At 37.3% G+C, this 20,810-nt stretch overlaps 1 protein-coding gene across 1 annotated transcript in view; it reads right to left on the reverse strand.

Moving 5' to 3' along the window:
• The window catches only part of MORC1 (MORC family CW-type zinc finger 1), a 165,231-nt gene that overhangs the window by 36,068 nt on the left and 108,353 nt on the right, over positions 1 to 20,810 (reverse strand). The window contains 3 exon segments of the mRNA XM_070787520.1: positions 8,760 to 8,846; positions 13,936 to 14,181; positions 15,155 to 15,220. Coding sequence (XP_070643621.1) covers positions 8,760 to 8,846; positions 13,936 to 14,181; positions 15,155 to 15,220 — 399 coding nt within the window.

The raw sequence follows: 20,810 nt of genomic DNA on the forward strand, positions 1-20,810 counted from the left end.
AGATAAGGATTATGCACTCTATCTTTATTTGTAAAATTAAAATTTAATTGCATAAAATTAGGATGAACATGATGTAACACTCCATAATTTGGGTAATTTTCCATATGTCAGAAATTACATTTTTGCTAAAGGACTGTCTGCTACTATTTTGGTAACAAACTTTCTGGATTCACTTTTAAATTCCTCTGCCAATTATGTAGGATAATAACATTTCACTATTAAAGATTTAAATAATGATATTCATTTTGCTATAATGATATTGTGCTACTAAATATAGGGAGAAAATCATTAAAGAAATTAAAACACTGAAAAAAAAATGTTTTTCATAATCTAAAGAATTATTTTCATTCGTTACAAATCATCCCGTTAATTCTCATAATAACCCTAAGAGTAGGTAATATCATTATTTCCCTTTTATAGGTAAGAAAACAGAAGACCATGAGTTGATACAGCTGACATGTGGCATGTAGGGCTGAATGTGAACCTGGATCAATCTGTCAGAATTCATAGTCTGTCTCTTTTCCATAAAACAATGCTAACTCGTGGTTTTGTAAAATTGTCTTCCAATTTTTCTGCTTCTTTAGGGTAGAGATAATGGTTTTTGTGTGTGTGTCCTTCCAAATCTCTAATGGAGATTCAATAAATGTGTCTTAAATTGGTGTATGGTTGCTGACAGTTCACAAACTCGCATTTGAATATTTAGATTCATTATAATTCACCCATGAGACTTTCCTCTAGGTCAAGGGCTGTATCACATATTGTCTTTGTGTCTGTCAATCTGTTGGTGAGTTGATGAATGATGCTGCAGAGGGTGAGTATAGACAATTTTTCTTCCAAAGCCCTTGGGGCAGCTCTGGTTTTTATCTTATAAAGGGGCTGCTATATCTGAAATTTCTGATACCATTAGCAACAATCACAGGACAATACAGGCTCCTACAGAGGCAATGGTAACATCATCAACCAGGAAAACTGACTAAGAAATGGCCTGCTTTTAAAGTAACACATCTTCAGTCATCTGAAATCATATGGCAATATCAATGCAGTTTCCTACTAAATTTTTTTCTGTTATAAGGCAGAAAAATTTATATATTTAATTTTTACATTTGAAGGGTGAATGAGGCTGATTTAGGGACTAGCTATGCAGGTTGTTTACTTTTTTTAAATCTTTTTTTGGGTTACTGAGTCATCTTTTCATTTTCACTGTCATACAATGCTGATGCTAAAACTTATTGTGGCCTTTTGTTTGTTTTTGGATTTGGGTTGCTTCTTGGGGGTACTACCATAGAGCATAAACCTAGACATGGGGAACTCACCAGCTCTTCCAGACCTTCCTCAGCTTCTGTGTTTCCCCATGGAGGCCCTGTCAATGACCCCAGGGATTCAGAGCTGGTTGATGCCTTTCCTGGACTGGCATCAGCATCTTTTTTAAGATGCCATAAAGAGCTAATTAGGTGCAACTGGTAAAGGATTTAATTTATGCTGAGACTGGAAGATGGTTCCACCCACTCATTCCTTTACTCATCAATCTTTCTTCAGCCCCAGAAAGTGCCACACTCTGAACTAAATGCTGGAGGTTACATCTTTCAGAGTAAACCCTGGAGACACCATAGCCAAATTCTTAAAATACATCTGTCAGTGGTGATCTGGCCACTGAGTTTTTTAAATGTCTGTGGTTTTGAAAAATGAAAGGAATCTATCTGTCAGTCTGTTCTAACCTAAGACCAGGTACAAGGCAAAAAAGACCTAAATGACCACAGAGGACAAAAGGGCTAAGGCCAAAAAGGTAGTATGGTTCATGGTTATTAAACAGGCAGGTCCAACCTGACTTAAAAACAACCATACCATAGATATTCTTTCATCACCTTAGCAAATGATATTCAGAGCAGTAACTGAAAGAAAGATTATTATAAAATATGGAAAAGCAACAAATACTGGTATAGGAAAAGTAAATGCTGTTTCATGGTAGAGTCAGAAAATTTGCATAATGTCAACTTGGAGTACATGTTGTGCCAAGATGAAGAAGAGCATGTGTGTAACAAAAAGTACTTTCATCACCCTGACTTGAGTCTCAGAAAATTATTCTTGCTGAACTTTTACTGTTGGCATTGGTAATTTTATTCCCCTCAGGTTCCTGCATTGTGAAGCATTCTTCTAATTGATCATTTGCTTGCCTGACCATCTGTTGTGGTTTGGCAACCTAATTTTCCCCATCACCTTTCGGAATAGTTTCCCTAGAATGTCTATTCCATAGAGTCACTTCTTATATCTCAACTGGTGACTTAACTTGAGATTGCTTACCTCTTTGACAAGATGCTTGAGAATCTAGTCCTATTGCTTCCTTTTTATTTTTATCGCTTCTATTAAGCATGGTACAATGACAGTTGATCAGACCACGTCACTTTGAGGGGCACTGGGGTCCTATGGAGCTCATATGCCAAATTTTTGCCTGGAGTAAAGTTGAACTGCCAATTTATCACAGAACAGTGCACAAGGAGCTTTTAATTGAACTCAGACAAACCCTTAATTACAACAGTACCACGTGGCATTGCTCCAGTAAAGCAGAACTGCCTAGCAAGCTTCACTCAGACTTGGATTCCTCAGACATCTGTGAGAGGTGCTGCAAAAGAATTTCTACTTCCTCCCCTTCTGGAGTTAACTGGGACATGTTTGAACTTTACACTTGGGTGTGTAAATGTCTGAGACAGAAACGGTTCAGAATAGCCAGTATTCATTAAAAGGGAGGGCAGGGTGTGTGTCTTGAGCATGGAAGATGGAAAATAATATTTTCTGGAGGCCAAGGGTCAGGAGACATCAGCTCATGGGAGGGGTTGACAGTACAGTTATGATCACGACTATATTAGTAGACTTACAATCTTAGGAGAGGAGAAAACTCTCCTTTCTAGGAATCAATCCTGAGACGATTATCCTGATGATTACTATGGAGACTGTAGGTTGACTGGGAAGAAAAGTGTCAGATCTTGCACACAAAAGGTCAAGTTTGGGGTGGATAAGGTAAGAAATGGGTTAAAGGTTAATGGGTTAAATGAAATGGGTTAAGCTAAAAATAGCTTAATCTGGGCAATGAATGGATGATGGCTGGATTTTAAAAAAAAATGAATTCAAGACTCTTGGCTGGAGAATGAAACTTTGTAAACCTATCTAAGCCACAATAGGCTGAATGTGAATCGATGCAGTATTTATCTGTGCCTTCAAATCCTGACCCCTGAGTAAGGAGTATTTGTGCACTCCAACCAATCTGTGTGGAATGGCCTGGCTGAACTGATGTGGGGTCAGCACACAGACATGAATGACAAAGGGAGAAGTCCTAATGAGGAGGGGTTAAGGAAGCGGGAGCTAGGGTTGAAGGTGACCACTTCCTGAGAGTATGATCCTCAACAAGTTTATTTTCCTCATCTGTAAAAATGGGGATGAAAAGAGAACATATCCCTTCAATTATTAAAATGATTAGATGAGATGATACATGTGAAGTATTGTAGCTGAATTTCATCATGGTCACACAGAAAAACGAAAGGCTAACTCCACGAAAACACACGTAGTGCACACACACACAGAGTAGAATTTCAGAAAAAAAATACAGTTTTGCAGGAGCTGAGATTAAAAAAAACTGGATTGCACTAGTCACCTTGAAATGGGGGAGGGAACCATGGCAGTGCTAACAAGATTCTACAAAATAATGAAAGAAGTCTGCTGCAGCGCAGACTGGTGATCCCACAACTAACATCTCTGAAGTTCCAATTGAATGGCTATGTAGGGCATTCTGAAGAGGGTTAAGATGTCCTTAAAAAAAAAAAAAAAAAAAAACTCCTCATTATTTTCATGACAGTTTTTAATCTCTAAAATATGCCTGGAGTTTTAACTGAATCCCAATTGGATATTTCCACAGCTCCAAATGACATGCAAGCAAGGTCTTACCAAGAACACTCATACTGCATGGATTCTGAAAATGAATGGCCCACAGTGGCTGAAAGGCCAAGCATAAATTAGTATCAAAAAGGAAAAAGTGAAGAGAAAGAAGGGAAACTGCCACAGAAGTGACACCTGCCAACTATGTGATCAGAAGGAACTGGTGATAAGGCAAATGAAGTCCAACACCCCATGAAGGATTAGGGAGCATGTGAAATGTGATACACATGAGATGCAAACATTAAAAGTGACTCAAAAATAAGGATTACCCCACTGAGAAAGAGTATTTAAAAAAAATAGCCTCCAGAGACTGTAGGCCTTGGAGAAAAGAAATATAAAAAGCATTCAATCAAGGACTAAGGGGAGTAGGAGGAGGAATAAGTTAGGAAACAGATCAAACTGCTGTAACCTTGAGCCCAGCAAATGAGGTGACTTTGGAGATTATGACAATATAACTGAAATAATCAGCAATGGTTGGATTCAATATAAATCTGAAAAACAATCAATGCTTTTATCATTTCACTTGAAATTGCACAACTGTTGGTACAAAAGCCAGAGTAACATATGTCTGAAACTTGGAAGAGAAGAAAATGAAGTACCCTAATATGAAAAAAAAAATTCTTTCCAAAGGCAGACTGACAGACATTAACAACACACAAAAGAAAGAATGTGCTGATCAGAATAAAGATGTTCACAGTATTATTTATAATAGCCAAGATACTGAAGCAACCTAAGTGTCCAATGACAGATAAATGGATAAAGAAGATGTGGTATATGTACAGTGGAATATTACCCAGCCATAAGGTAGAATGAAATCTTGCTATTTGTGACAACATGGTTGTACGTGAAGGTCATTACGCTTAGTGAAGTAAGTTAGACAAAGACAAATGCTGTATACCTTCATTTATATGTAAGCATATACATGCATTCATGCTTAGGGAGCATGTGAAATGTGATACACACGATATGCAAACATCAAAAGTGACTCAAAAATAAGGATTATCCCACTGAGAAAGAATATTTTTTTAAATAGCCTCCAGAGACTGTAGGCCTTGGATAAAAGAAATATTAAAAGCATTCAATCAAGGATTAAGGGGAGTAGGAGGAGAAAGAAGTTAGGAAAACAGATCAAACTGCTGTAACCTTGAGCAGGTCATTCATTTGAACAAATGTCACAAAACAGAAACAGATTCACAGATACAAGAACAAACCAGTGATTGCCAGAGGGAAGTAGGTGGGAGGAGTGGTGAAATAGGTGAAGGAGATTAAGAGATACAAATTACCAGTTATAAAGTCAATAAGTTACAAAACGTAACCTATAGCACAAGGGACGCATTCCATGTTTTATAGTAGCTTTGTACTCTACACTATCTATGAAACTAGTGAATGGCTATGTTATATACCTCAAACCAATGTCATGTTGTAAGTCAATACATATTTCAATACATAGTAAAAAAAGAGTGGATGTAAAGCCTACTGTTGGTTACTGGAAAAAAAAAAAGAAGAGAGATGTTCTCCATGTAATGTGAACCAAAACACACACACACACTGGAAGAGCACAGGATGAGGGTGCTGGGCCACTGCCCTTCCAGTGTTACAGTTACAACTGGTAACGTCATTCCAGTCATCCTGTGCAGGGCAGTGGACACAGCAGGCTGTCTTAGCTGGAAACCCTTTAAATATTCAGGCACATAGCTCACCGGCACTGTCAAACTGTACTGGCCAACCCATGCAGATTGGCATAAAGGGAGAAAACACACGGTGAAGGTCAGAATGTGTCTTCCAATTGGACTGAGGCTGGGTTTATCTCTCAAAAGACTAAACAGCTGCTATGATATTGTACAACAGTCTCATGAGTTTGGATAATGTGAAATCATTTCTGTGAGATAAGACTTTCTCTGAGCTGAAGACAAATTTTAGAGCCTATGACACCTGATGCTTTCAAACTGTGGTGCTGCAGAATCCCACGGACAGCAAGGATATCAAAACAGTTAATCCTAAAGGAAATCAACCCTGAATGGTCATTAGAAGGACTGATGCTGAAGCTCCAATACTCTGGCCACTTGATGCGAAGAACTGACTCACTGGAAAAGACCCTGATGCTGGGAAAGATGGAAGACAGGAGGAGAAAGGGATGACAGAGGATGAGATGGGTGGATGGCATTACTGACTCAATGGACATGAGTTTGAGCAAAGTCCAGGAGATGGTGGAGGACAGGGAAGCCTGGTGTGCTGCAGTCTATGGAATCACAAAGAGAAGGATGCAACTTAGTGAGTGAACAACAGCATGACACCTGAAAATAAGACCCTGGGCTGCAGTAAATTCCCCAAAATAATAAAAACCACCTAACTGTGGCAAGTGGTCAGTAGCCAACGACTCTTCCTTAAGTGATAGCCCAGTGCACCCTGTGTGCCCTCTTTAAATTTGACAGGTGCAGGGTCAGAATTAAAGCACACGCACATGCACGCACACACACACACACACACACACACACACAAGCACCACAGTAAGAAGATAACTGGGGAGGAGCCCAGGGGTTAAGAACAATCTTTTTTTAATTTCCAAGTTTAAGAAAGTACAGGCAGACAAACATGCAGAAGCAATTATTTCCTACTTGAATTGCTGCAACCACAGCCAAACAGAAAAATTAATGGGCATCTCTGGATAATGTATAGTGTTTATCCAGATTAATTAGATACCATGAATTTGAAAACGGACTTCCTGCTAGGATCACAGGGACACAAATTAATCATACCACGCACATTCATGCAAGTAACATAAGAACTTGAGAAATATTACATGAAAAGACAACAACAATTTTAACATAAATGTCATACTTAATTTGTGCAAAAGCACTTGCTAAAAGCTGCATGCAGAGGACAGAGAAGTGACAAAGCAATGGCTACATGAAAAACACACAAAGACTTTGAAGATTCTGCAAAGCAGGTGGGGACGACTAATATGCAAAGGTACATTCTATCACATTTGGCTTCCAAGAGGTAGAGAGGCTGAGTTATTCACAACACTAGTTATATAGTCCTCTCTTCTTTTCTGCCCTCTGAATAAATGTTGACCCTTTTCCTTTTGAAAATATGTTGGTGCTCACTTCCTCCACATCCTATATTTAGTTGTTCCTTACTTCGATGTGAAGGGTTTTTTTTTTTTCTTTCCCATTCACAAATCACTTCTAGAGCTTTTCAACATCCTTTCAGATTCCTTCTTAAAACAATTATAATTATGGAGGAAATGATATGATGTTTGGGAATAAAGCTGGGGAGGGGGAGGATACAGATGAAACAAGATCAATCACGAATTGATAACTATTGGAACTAGGAAATGGGCACACAGGGGTTGACTCTGCTGTTTGAAATGTTCCATCTTGGAACCTTTTTAAAATAAACCTCCATTATTGTTATGTCATGTACCTTGTGACAATGTTTTTCTGCTGAAGGGCACATAAATTAGGCTAAAATCAGAAGACATTGTGCTTCTCATTGACTCATTTGTAATTAAAACTTAATCCATAATCTTAAATTGCATTTTGAGATAACTTACCTAAAGACACGAAAAATGAGGCAAGAATTTGTCTAATTACTCTCTCTTATATTATCATGTCAAAAAATTATAATCTAGGCAAAAATAGTTATTCTTATACAGATTAAAGTTTAGTTATAAGCTTCTTGGAAATCAAGGTACAAAGAGAACTATAATGAGTAAAAAAATTCATATTCTGATAAAAGAAAGTATCAAATAGATTTTTTTCATGATATTAAATTCTAATATTCAAATGAACCTTTTTATTATTAATATAACACAAGGGGTGCCCTATAACATAACAAAGTCTTTAACATGGCTTCATAGATAAAGTATTTCTCATAATCCTTGAGTCAATTCTTCCCACACATGCATGATTAGTTGCTCAATCATGTAGGACTCTGTGACCCCATGGACTGTAGCCTGCCAGGCTCCTCTATCCATGGGACTATCCCAGTAAGAATACTAGAGTGGGTGGCCGTTTCCTCCTCCAGAGGATCATCCTGACTCAGGGATCAAACCTGCATCTCTCTGCACTGGCAGGCAGATTCTTTACCACTGAGCCACCTGGGAAGCCCTCTTCCTACAAACCAAGGACTTTTACACTAGGTTCAGTGAGGAAAACTACCTCTGCTAGGGTCTATGGCAGAATAGTACGATATGCAGGTCTTTGATATTGACTACCAAGTTAGAATCAGGGACACACAATCTATAGAGAAGCACATGGGAAGCGTGTCTAGATTTCTTGAAGAGACTTCTCTTTGAAGGGTTTTTGGCAGTGTCCTAATTTAAGTCAGTTTAGAATTATACTTTCTAGTAAGAATCCACACTATGAATTACAGAAAGGTTCATATGCTTTGGATTTGGGCATGTAGGTAGGTTTTGAGATGAACTTCAAGTTTATGTATATACACACACACACACACACACACAGTTTATATATATATATAATGTTATACACATATATACATTAACCCAATAGAATGGGTTCACAAAGAGTTGGACACAACTGGGCAACTGAACAACAATATTAAAGCTTTCTCACCCTGACAACCAACATGAAAAAAACTACAAGATTAGTGGTCAGGAGGCATAAATCTCAGCTGTGTTTTCACTAATTTGTGTAGTTTTGGGCAAGTAACAAACTTTTCTGAGTCCTGTTTCTTCACCTAAAAGCAATTATTCAATTAAATGTTTCAGTTACTTTGGGCACTAATGTGAAATACCTCTTGGGTTCCTCTAATCTTTACAAATGTGAATACATTTCAAGGTATCATTTAGTCAGCAAAGTTTGTCTCACCGGGATTATATCTGAATTGCTGTTGCTGGTTTCAACTTCAATTGAAGCAAGGTTTTGACTCCTCTTTCTCTTCATTTCCCAAGAGGCCTATAGCAAGGTATTAACAAAAAATATACAAGGATTAGTAGCAATCAATTGTACATATTAAACCACTGTCACTCTTTCCTTCCTTCAGCTTCTATTAAGTGCTGGCTTCTGTAGGATAAACAGAGGGCATTCAACAAAATAACATCATAATGCAAGTTAAGTATGAGACGAATGGTGTAGATTATGGCACTCAACAGTGAATCAAAGGCCTTATAGTATTTTGCAAAGAATTTGCATGAATTACTGTCTATATACTGAATATATAACGTTTCATATGGATATATATATATGTATATATACATTGTTTTTAAAATTTATGTGGATGTTGCTGGGAGGAATAAGATATATATTCATTAAAAAATATCTATGATGGCTTTCTTTTACTATGTCATTCTTAATCAGTAGACGTTGAATATGCCTAGTATGTGAGATGTCTGCAGTCATTTAAAATTTTTTTTACAGTTTCAATGTACATTTTATAAAATATTGGCTATATTCCCAATGTTGTACAATATAGCCTTGTAGCTTATTTTATATATAATTGCTTGTATCTCTTAATTCCCTACACTTACATTGCCCCCTTCCCTTTCCTCACTGATAATGACTAGCTTGTTCTTTATATCTATGTATCTGCTTCTTTATCCTTATATTCACTAGTTTGTTGTATTTTTTGATTCCATATATAAGTGATATCATATAGTGTTTGCTGCAAATGGCACATTTTCATTCTTTTTATGGCTGAGCAATACTCTATTGTATATACACGCCACCTCTTCTTTAGCCATTCATCTGTTGATGGACACTAAGGTTGCTTCCATATCTTGGCAATCATAAATAATGCTGCTGTGAACTGCTATGAACACTGGGGTGCTTGTATCTTGTTAAACTAGAGTTTGGGTTTTTTTTTTAATATATACCCAGGAGTGGAACTGTTGGATCATGGGATAGTTCTTTTGTTTTTTCAGTGTCTACAATCAATTTCATTTTAATATAATCTAAACACATACCATTTAGAAAATACCAAGAAAAATTTCTGTACAAAAGCTGATACTATTGCATTTGGACAAAGCTGGCAAGTTCCTGCTATGAGCATAGCCCAGGAGACACCACCGAGGAAACCTAATATATTGGAGTAGATGTTATGTGTTTGGTCCACAGTTTGATAACTCTCAGGGTTAACCTGAAGTTGTCAATGTTTGGTGCTAGATGTAAAATTTCACTGATTACCCTGAAATCATTAAGATTTCTTAGACATATCTAAATTTTTAAGTAGACTTTCATCTAGAAGTCCAAGTCTTCTAGAATAGTCTTGAGTGCTAACCTTGCAAACCAAATATCAATCTCTATCCCATCAAAACACTATTTTTTGAGAAACCTGCATAGTGTTTTCCACAGTGACTGCACCAATTTACACTCCCACCAATAGTGTATGAGGATTCTGTTCTCACCAACATTTATTTGTGTTCTTTTTAATGACAGCCATTCTGACAGACATGAGGTAATATCTCAAAGGTTTTGATTTGTGTTTCCCTGATGATTAGTGATGTTGAGCATCCTCTCATGTGTCTTGTTGGCCTTCTGTATGTCTTCTTTGGAGAAATGCATATTTAGATCTTCTGCCCATTTTTTTACTAGGTTGTTTTATATATATATATACACACACACACACAGCTATATATATATAGCTGTATTAAGTTGTTTGTATATTTTGGAGCTTAATCCCTTGTGGTTACATCATTTGCAAATATTTTATCCCATTCTGTAAGTTGTCTTTTCATTTGGTTTGTGGCTCCCTTTGCTATGGAAAAGCTTTTAAGTTTAATTAGGTTCCATTTGTTTGTTTTTGCTTTTGTTTTCCATTACTCTAGGGGACAGATCCAAAAAAAAATCTTGCTGCGATTTATGTCAAAGAGTGTTCTGCCTATGTTTTCCTCTAGGAGTTGTATAGTATCCAGTCTTACATTTAGGTCTTTAATCCCTTTTGAGTTTATTTTATCATCAATTACAAGGAAAAAACTGCAAAAAAAAAAAAACACATGGAGGCTAAACAATACACTTCTAAACAACTAGTGGATCATGGAAGAGATTAAAAACACCTAAAAATAAATGAAAACAAAAACAAATTTTTCCGAAACAGAATATGCAGTTCTAAGAGGGAAGTTTATAGTGATACAAGCTTATCCCAAGAAACAAGAAAAATCTCAAACAACCTAAAAATTCTTCCTAAGAGTTGACGTACAACATGTCTTCATTTCTTCCCCTTCCACTTGCTAAATCCATTGTAACCTGGTTTCTATTCTCTCCAATTCAATAACAATGAAATTCCTCCTGTGATTATTCCTATTACTACTAAGTCATTAAGTTAGTGAACTTTTTTGGCCTTTGGCCTGGTTGAGTTGACCTTTCAACCGAATTCAGCCTCTCCGATCATCTACACCCCATATCTCAGCAAACGGGTCAGTGTTCCCTCCTCAAGCCAAATACACAGGAACAAATACATCCACTTCTCTCCCCTCCACATGATCACCTCACCCACACCACCATTATTTCCCCCCAAGGCCACTGCAATAGCCTTTTAACTGCTCTGCCCACATTCATTCTGTTTGCTGAGAATCCATTTTTAATACTAACCCAAAGCAATCTTTTCTAAAGGAAATTTTGATCATGCCACTTCCCTGTTTAAAATCCTTCAGTGTTTTTCTATTGCTTTCAGTATAAATACAAAATCCCTTATCAAAGTATCAGCTTGCATGGTTCTGATGACTCCCTGCCCATCTCACACCACAGCCCCCTTTCCCTCACTGCCCCACCACAGCTTAGCTGTCTTCTTAGTGTCAGTGAAGTGTCAGTCAGTCAGTCATGTCCCACTCTTTGCAACCCCATGGTCTGTAGCCTGCCAGGCTCCTGTCCATGGAATTCTCCAGGTAAGAATACTGGAGTGGGTTGCCATTCCCTTCTCCAGGGAGCTGTCTTCTTAAGGTACTTTGTATTCCATGTTCTCTCATTAGCAAATAATGTTTGCACTGATTGGAAATGATCTTCCTCTCCATTTAGCCACTTAATTGGAATTCAATCGTAAAAGTTATGTCATCACTTTTTCAAGGAAGACTTCCCTGTCCTCCCAGGGTCAAACTTCCTATTATAAGGACTCACACTACTATGTCATAAAAACTGCCTCAGTGTCCGTTCCCATTTATCTGTATAATCATTGGATTGTCTGTCTCTATCACTAGACTATAAGTTCAGCGGGGACTTGGGACTATAGGTGGTTTTGCTCACAGCTAAATCCCCTGTAGCTGGCTAACATACTGAATGGCACATAACAGATGATTTTACACATAATATATTCACATATACATATGTGAATCTCCATATTTACATTCTAAAATGTGCTATTCTAACACAACTTTGTGATCACTTGTATGTTGTCTTTGGAGCATGCAACCTCCCCATAAAATTAGTCTACAAATCCCAAATCTTGAAATTCCACAGTTAATGAAATCAGGAGTTAAATGAGATATAATTATAAAGTGATAGCAACTGCTTTTTCTATTATAAGCATGCAAAAGTTGAGTATCTGCTGAATAGATGAATTCCTACACTCAAATATAATGCATAATTCAAACTAAAATTCTGAAGAAGGTGGACAGATTCAAGATTCAGTTTGGCCTCAACAGCCTCAAGAAAAGACTTAGGGCCAAAACTTCAAAATTATAGGGATCTGTATTTCAAATAATCTAAGAGAATGAGCTACCCAAAAATGAAGTAAGAAAAGGCTGCCTTTAGGAGGTAATAAGCCTATATCACTAAAGATTTTAAAGAATCCAATACCATTTTCCAAAGATATTACAAAGGAATGTGTGAGATATTTCTGTAATTTAACTATTATTCAGAATAATTCTTTTTTAAAGAACCATGCCTGAAATCTTGTCTTCCACCATGCTTAATACACTATCTTACACAGGGCAGAAGCTCAGTGGATATTTGCCAATGAAATTAGTTCCCTGCTTTCAGATATGATGGCAACTCATTGGAATATTTTCCATGTGGCCCATATTCACCCTTTCAGGGTAAAGTAAATTTTTAGAAACAGTAAAAAAACATTAGTAATCAAGTTTTATCAACAAGGCAGATAAACTAAGCAATAAATTTTGGCTTATAAAAGATTTTTTAAAGGTAGTAAGATAACGAAGTGAAGTGAAGTGAAGTGAAAGTGTTAGTCGCTCAGTGGTGTTCAACTCTTTGTGACCCCATGGACTATAGCCTTTTGGGACCTCATGGATTGTAGCCTGCCAGGCTTCTTTGTCCATGGAATTCTCCAGGTAATACTGGAGTGTGTAGCCATTTCCTTCCCCAGGGTATCTTCCCAATCCAGGGATCGAACCTGGGTTCCCCACATTACAGGCAGATTCTTTACCGTCTGAGCCACCAGGGAAGCCTGTGAGATAATAGCTGTGGTCACTGAACACTGATCAGGCACAGGGTAAATGCCCACTCAATTTTAAGTGTTGTTATTATTATACACTGAAACTAAGGGCAGATTCTCAAAGAGGAATTAAATAAGCGTCAACACTGTAAGAATGAAAGTGTAATTTTTTTTTTTAAAGAAACTCATTTAGATACATGGAAATCCTAGGGTGTACATTCATTATAATCAAGCTCAGCAGTTAGTTACATTATCAACATCACATTTTATTTTTCCAGAACTTGGACTATAGGGATAACTACCTATGTAAAATTTGACCAAGCATTTTTGCTATAAAGCACTGAATGCAAATTTCTCAAGATTACAGGTTTATCCTATATGGGTATTTCTCTCTTAAATACAGATTAAAATCTTTATCCCATAGAGGTGTTCTTTAGGAGCCCTTCAGTGCTGATATTAGCAATCTGACTTTTCTTCCAAAAGAGACAATGTAGGGAAAAAATAGAAATTGGGACTTTGTCCAGGGAACTCAGATTACAATATGTATGCTATAATTAGAGTGCTTTAAAAAAATGTGAAATGAAGCAAAATCTTTAAAAAATGTTATTTCTGGAAAAGTGAATGACTATATAGTTTTGTGAAAAAGTAACAAAAAAAAATCACCTGGTCTCTGCTAGCTAGTTTGACATTTTCCAGTGGAACTGCTGGATACATCTGCTGTTGAGGTTTCACTTTCTTCTGCCCAGACTTTTTCATAATTTCAGTCTCTGAAATATACTCTACATCAGAGTCCGCTCCTTCTGTGTTTTTTTCCCAGCCTCTGTGGTTGACCAAAAGCTCAAAGGATGAAAGAGACTCATGCTTCCAGTCATCACTGGAAGGTCTGATTCTCTGAATTTTCTTATTTCCCTTAAATAAGAAAGAACATGCTTTTAATTTGGGGTAGCTGGCTTATTTATAATTAGTTACCATTCCCTTATAATCTTATAATATTAGGTGATATTTATTACTAACAACAGTTTTAAAAATCAGAAGCTTAGAAAATAAACTTTGGCAAAGGTATACTGCTATAATGGCTTATTCGGAATTTGATTCAGCAGAGTTGGGCTGAGTCAAGAAGTCTGATCCTAAAGATGCAGAAGACTCCAAACTGGTAATACACTGTGCTTCCTGACTTACTCCTGAGCAGAGATTTTCTTGCTTTTGGATCTCTGGTGCATGTAGGTCAGCTATTTATTAACATAAAATTTGGTTGAGGTTTACAATCTCACCATTTGCCTGCTAAGAAATCTGAATAACCAAAATTGTAAAGAGTTTTTCATAATTTTGTGTGTGTGATTGATATAACTGAAGGTTCAAAAATTTTTAAATTTTAGATAATAACAGATATTTGAGGAATAAAATGTAATATGACATTTAGCAAAATAAGAAACAACATAGGAATTACATATAGAACATATTTCTAGGTAAATATATACCTACAGACTCACATACACACTCTCTCTCTGATTTTATATGCATAATTTTATATAACACATATATATTATAAATAATATGCTGGAAAAATATAATCATAAATACATTAAGATATCTAAAATGGTCATCATCTCCATGCAGTAAGATACATTAAGATATCTAAAATGGTCATCATCTCCATGCAGTAAGACAATGGGTGGTTTAAATTTTCTTATTTATACTTTACTTTCTGAGTTTTTCCTAATAAACATGAATTGTTATAATAAAAAATGATGATGGTGAAAAAATATCTATGAGTGCTTCACTTTCTGAACATATTAAACCATGATGACATTTGGCCCTTGGTAAGTCTTATCATTCCTATGGGAAATGTCACAAATGACTCAATCCCACTTTAATTACTCACCTTAGATGTTGAAGCTTGGAAGGGGCTAGTGAGCTCAGTGATCCTATTCACTGGTATAAACTGAGGCTATTATGGAAAAAAATCATTAGACAAATATAAGTAAAAGCAACTTTTAATTGGCATATTATAATAATTCAATGTTCTTCATTTTTTAAAGAAGTGCCAAGCTCACACACTCTTGCCAATCCTTAAGGAGTCCCTTTCAGTTTAGACATACAGTAATGGTATATGATTGGTAGTGACTGAACAGTACAAGATAATGCAATGAAGTATTATAAGCAATACAAGCAAAATTACAAGCAATTACAAGCAAACATCTTATGAGCAATACAAGGGTGCCATGGTATCAGAAATTGTCTCCACAGCCCTCATCTCCCCTCTCTGGAGACCCTTTTTTCTCCACGTGTAGTTTCCAGCATCTGGAACAAATCTTGACCATTAGCAATAGCTCTGCATAGGTCAGAGCCCTGGATCTGAGCTTCAAGGGACTGTTGAGGATACACTGCCCTTAACTGTGTCCCTAAAAACTGACATCCATATTTATATAGTGCTATATTCATATATTACCGGGATAGTCTTTTCTTTTTTTGTAGATATTTAGCTGCTATCATAGTATCTTAAACACACCATTATAAGAGTTTGGTTTTCCCAGACTATCTATCTGCCAGAGTTTTCTATAGGAAGGGTAGGTGGAGGATAAGAGTCTAGGCGAGTTTTTCTTTTTTGTTTCCATAAGCAAAATCTCTTTTCTCATTTCTCCCCAAGAAATTCTTTTTCTCATCTTCTGCAAACATGGCTTTTTGAGTACTTTCATGTACACTCCACATCTTCTGTGAACCCAAGCAGGTCCAGTAAAGTTCCAAGGCTATAGATTTTCCATCTCCAGATGAACCCTTCTTTAGTAAGTGTATTTGTGTTGATTCTTTAGAAGTGCTATTGCTGGGCTCTTTCTTCCATTTCTCTCCGTTTCCTCCTGTGGGATTCTTGCATTATCTTGACTGCCTTGGGCAGCCCTGGGGTATTCTGGTATATATTTCCTAGCTCTACTGAAACTAGAGTTTGCATTTTTGTTCTCTGTTTTCCGGTTGCTCTTACAAGACTCCCAGGAAAAGAACAGGAAGATGCTACATCTATATAGCCATATTTATAGCAGAAATCACGGTATGTATCACATTGTCTCATAGTCATGGTAATACTTGTATCTCTCTCTGAAAGTCATTTTTTATCTGTAGTACCCATCACAGTGTTTAGTGCTTTGAGTGAGTGAGTGAGTGAAGTCGCTCAGTCGTGTCCAACTCCTTGTGACCCCATAGACCAGCCCACCAGGCTCCTCCGCCCGTGGGATTCTCCAGGCAAGAGTACTGGAGTGGGTTGCCATTTCCTTCTCCATTAGCACTTTATACGTACTCAATAAAATGTTGGTGATTAACAGGATAAACAGATGTTCCCAGAGACTATTGCTCATTTCTTTCTCTGTTGAAACACCGCCACAGTTCTATTCTGCACTCATAATGTGACTACTTCTTCATTACCTGTCAGATGTTATCACATATTTGAGATGCTTTATATTAAATGCCAGTGTCTTATTCCTGATATAGAGAAATGGATTGAGTGTAGCCTAGTAACAAGGTATGATACACTTACATCATTTGGGTTTGTATCATTTTTGGTGCTAGCTTAAAGATAATTACTTTTTGATAAAAAGTTTTATTACAGTGAGTTTTAACCTGAATGACTAATCACATCACTGAAGTTGTAATAAAAATTTTTAATTCCATTCGTTTTCCTCTTTTTATATTCATTTCAGAGTTGTGTTTCTACAAAAGAACTTCAGACATCATAGAAATACACAGCAAAAATGTCTCAACTACATTTTGAATAGAAAAATACCACTAATGGCAGCACATCTTTGCATTTTTTGTAAAACAGAAATCTAGGTAACATAGCTAATCCATTTCAAATTCTGTCTCAGTTACTTAATGAATGGTTGTTTGCTAGTGGTAATATCTTTATCATCACCATCACCTCTTCAGATTTCAGAGACTCATCATCACCTTAGAAAGCTTGCTAATATTGGTATTTATTTTTATATGATACTCATAAACTCTCCCAGAAAGACTGTTACATTTCTTTCCATGTTTGGAAAGTCCTGAAAACCACAGATTCAATAGCAAAAGCTGCAGAACATGAAGTATCTCTGCCAGCAGGAAAAACAGAGGGTCCTTAAAGTCAGGAATAAAGGAAAAAAAGGCTGTGGTGCATAAGAATCATGTGGAGAGCTGGACAGAAAAGCAGATTCCAAGGCTTCTGTCTCAGAGACTCTTGTTGAGTCAGTCTGCTGTAGACCTCAGGAATTTGAATTTTTACAAACATGTGAAGTTCTTACACAAATGACCTGATCATCATAGACTCACGGCCCTGGAAGACAGAGGATTCTACCTTTTAATTTTAGATTCACGCTTAGTGGGACTGTAGAGACAATATTTTTATGTTTCTGTACTATGAAGGCTTTCTGATCAAATTTTACCAAAACTTTAGACCTAGCCTAGAAGAACAAATTTTAGAATTTAATTTATGACTAATTATTAGTGAGAGAGTATCTGAAGAGATTTACCCTCCTAGAGGTATGTATTTACATGTTAAGGAAGGAATGAGATCTGAGGATGTACAAGCATAGCTAAAGAAGATAGTCTTATCTTTCCCCTAAGAGATTTACTTATATTCCATAGGGTAACAGTAAGAATCCAGGATCCTTCTCAAAGAGCAAAGAAGTATGTGTCTGACAGGCAATAAGGTGGAGTTAGGGAGGAGGCTGCCCCTCTCTTATATAAATAACCAGATTTTTCCCCCCAACTTTCTCGCTGATGATACAAACTCCAGTATATATAGGATAACATATGATCTGCCTCATCTCATCCACTGCCCCAGGGGTACAAATTAGGACAAAAGGGAATCAGAGTAATTATTTGCTATAATTAAATAATAGATCTGCTCTGCTCCAGAAACCTCATGTTTGTATTCAAAATAAAACAAATATATACAGGCATTACAAATTTAACACCCTGTAAATGAAGATGGGCAACTCACACTCATAGGCTCTAAAATTGGACAAAAGTGAAAGTAAAAAGTAAAGCGTCAGTTGCGCAGTGGTGTCCAACTCTTTGCGACCCCATGGACTGTAGCCCACCGGGTTCCTCTGTCCATGGAATTCTCCAGGCAAGAATACTGGAATGGGTTGCCATGCCCTCCCTCCAGATGATCTTCCTGACCCAGGGATCGAACCCAGATCTCCTGTATTGCAAACAGATAAAATTAAATGGATATTCACAAATACCTAGTTTAATCCCATTTTTACTGGGCTGAAGGGGGAGGGGTGTGCTAGGATCAAGGACTAGTGACATCAAACAGACCTGAGGTCAGCTTATAAACAACTCTTCCATAAAAAGAACAAACTCTTGCCATCTGTGACAACATGGATGGACCTACAGGGTATAAAGCTAAGTGAAATAAGTCAGACAGAGAACGACAAATATCACATGATCTCACCCATGTGGAATTTAAGAGGAAAAAAAAAGAACAAACAAAGCAATTAAGAAACAGACTCATATATATAAGTTAGCGGCTGTCAGAGGATAAAATGGTGAGGAAATGGGCAAAATAGGTGAAAGGGATTAGGAGATACAAACTTTCAATTATAAAATAAATAAGTCAAGAGGATGCAATGTACAGCACAAGAGATACAGTCAGTAATATTCTAACAACTCTCTATGGTGGCTAAACATCGTGGTGATCATTTTGTAACATATGAAAATATTGAGTCATTATGGTATACACTTGAAACTACTATAACACTGTATGTCAATTAAAATTCAAGAGAAAAGAAAAGAATGTGGACAAGCAAATCAAGCTAAGGAGTGGAAGAGCTACTGTTGGACATCTACTGTGCCCAATACTGAGCCAGATGTAGTGATGGGAGATACATGAGGAAGTGAACTCATGATATCTGCCCTCAAGGAATTTCCACACATGTTCCTCATGAGCAATAATAGTAGCTTGTTTGCTATACTGCGAACACAGGGCCCACAGATGTGACCGTATCATGCATTATCCCTTTTGGAATGACAGGTATCACCACAGAGAAATTAGATCTTTGTCACAAGAGTAATAAAGTAAAACATTTCAATTACAGTGAGCATCATCAGCCTCTTGTTAGACAGAGTGTCATAAGAGCTTAGGTGTCATAAATTTTAGATCATGGAAGTTTATGTAAGGAGGCTGAAAAGCTTGATAAACAAATAGATTTTCTAAGGCATCAAGCTCCTTAGTATACAGATTAGAAATCTCAGCATCCTATACAACAATGATACATTAAAAAGATTATATTCTAAATGAGAAAATGTGTTCACAGTCTTCAGTATAAAGTTGTGCTCAGATATGCCATTTCATTTTGAAAACACAGCTAAAAGTTCAGCGAGCCTTCTCTGCCTTACATTTACTGCTAAACTGTACACTTACTGTGGGAACTGTCAGACCACACGGCCTCAGTTTTTGTGTCCATGCAAGCACCATGAAAGAACAGAAGGCTATTGAGTTTTCTCAACAGGCATGGAATTTTACAAAGGCTCTTCATGTGATGCAAAGACTATGAATGTGACAAATGAAATCCAAATATAGTCTCTATACTCCCACTCAAATGCCAACACTTCATTTTGACCAAGTGTGAGAACATTATGGTGTCCAAGAATAGATGTAGACAGTTTTAAGTCTAACCTATATAGCTTCAACCAATCCAATGAAAAATATTTATCTTTGTATCTAATTGTGAAGAATTCTGCATAAACCAAACTGTTCCTTCAACCCTTCACTCATTTGGCAAACATCTATTATATAAAAGGTCCAGGTCTAAGTGTTATTGGCAACACAAAGATGAATAAACATGTTCCCTTATTTCAAAAATCTTACAGTCAAACATAGGAGACAGATAAAACACATGACTAACTATAATACCAGGTAGAAAGTGAAACACGGAGACTTCCCTGGTGGTCCAGTGGTTAAGAATCCATCTTCCAAGGCAGGGGATGCGGGTTTGATCCCTGGTTGGGGAACTAAGATCCCACCTGACAGGGGCAACTAAGCCAGTGCACCACAACTAGAGAGAAGCCCACGTGCCACAAATAAGACACAACCTAGTCAAGTATACGGAGAAGGCAATGGCACCCCACCCTTTGGAAAATCCCAAAGACGGAGGAGCCTGGTAGGCTGCAGTCCATGGGGTCGCTAGGAATCGGACGCGACTGAGCGACTTCACTTTCCCTTTTTACTTTCATGCATTGGAGAAGGAAATGGCAACCCACTCCAGTGTTCTTGCCTGGGGAATCCCAGGGACAGGGGAGCCTGGTGGGCTGCAGTCTCTGGGGTCGCACAGAGTCGGACATGACTGAAGCGACTTAGCAGCAGTCAAATATATAAATAAAAGTTTTTTAAAAAGTGAAAGATGCCCTTAAGAAAGACACACAGGAAGGGTAAGGGGAAGTGGAAGAAGGAGATATCTCTACAAGCAGGGAAATGGGAGAAGACTTCACACAGCAATGACATTCATTTTGGACCCTGAAGGACTAGGGAACAAAGGCACTCAGACAAAGTGTCAGGAATGGAG

Source organism: Bos indicus, chromosome 1 (genome assembly GCF_029378745.1).
Source record: "Bos indicus isolate NIAB-ARS_2022 breed Sahiwal x Tharparkar chromosome 1, NIAB-ARS_B.indTharparkar_mat_pri_1.0, whole genome shotgun sequence".
NCBI lineage: Eukaryota > Metazoa > Chordata > Mammalia > Artiodactyla > Bovidae > Bos > Bos indicus.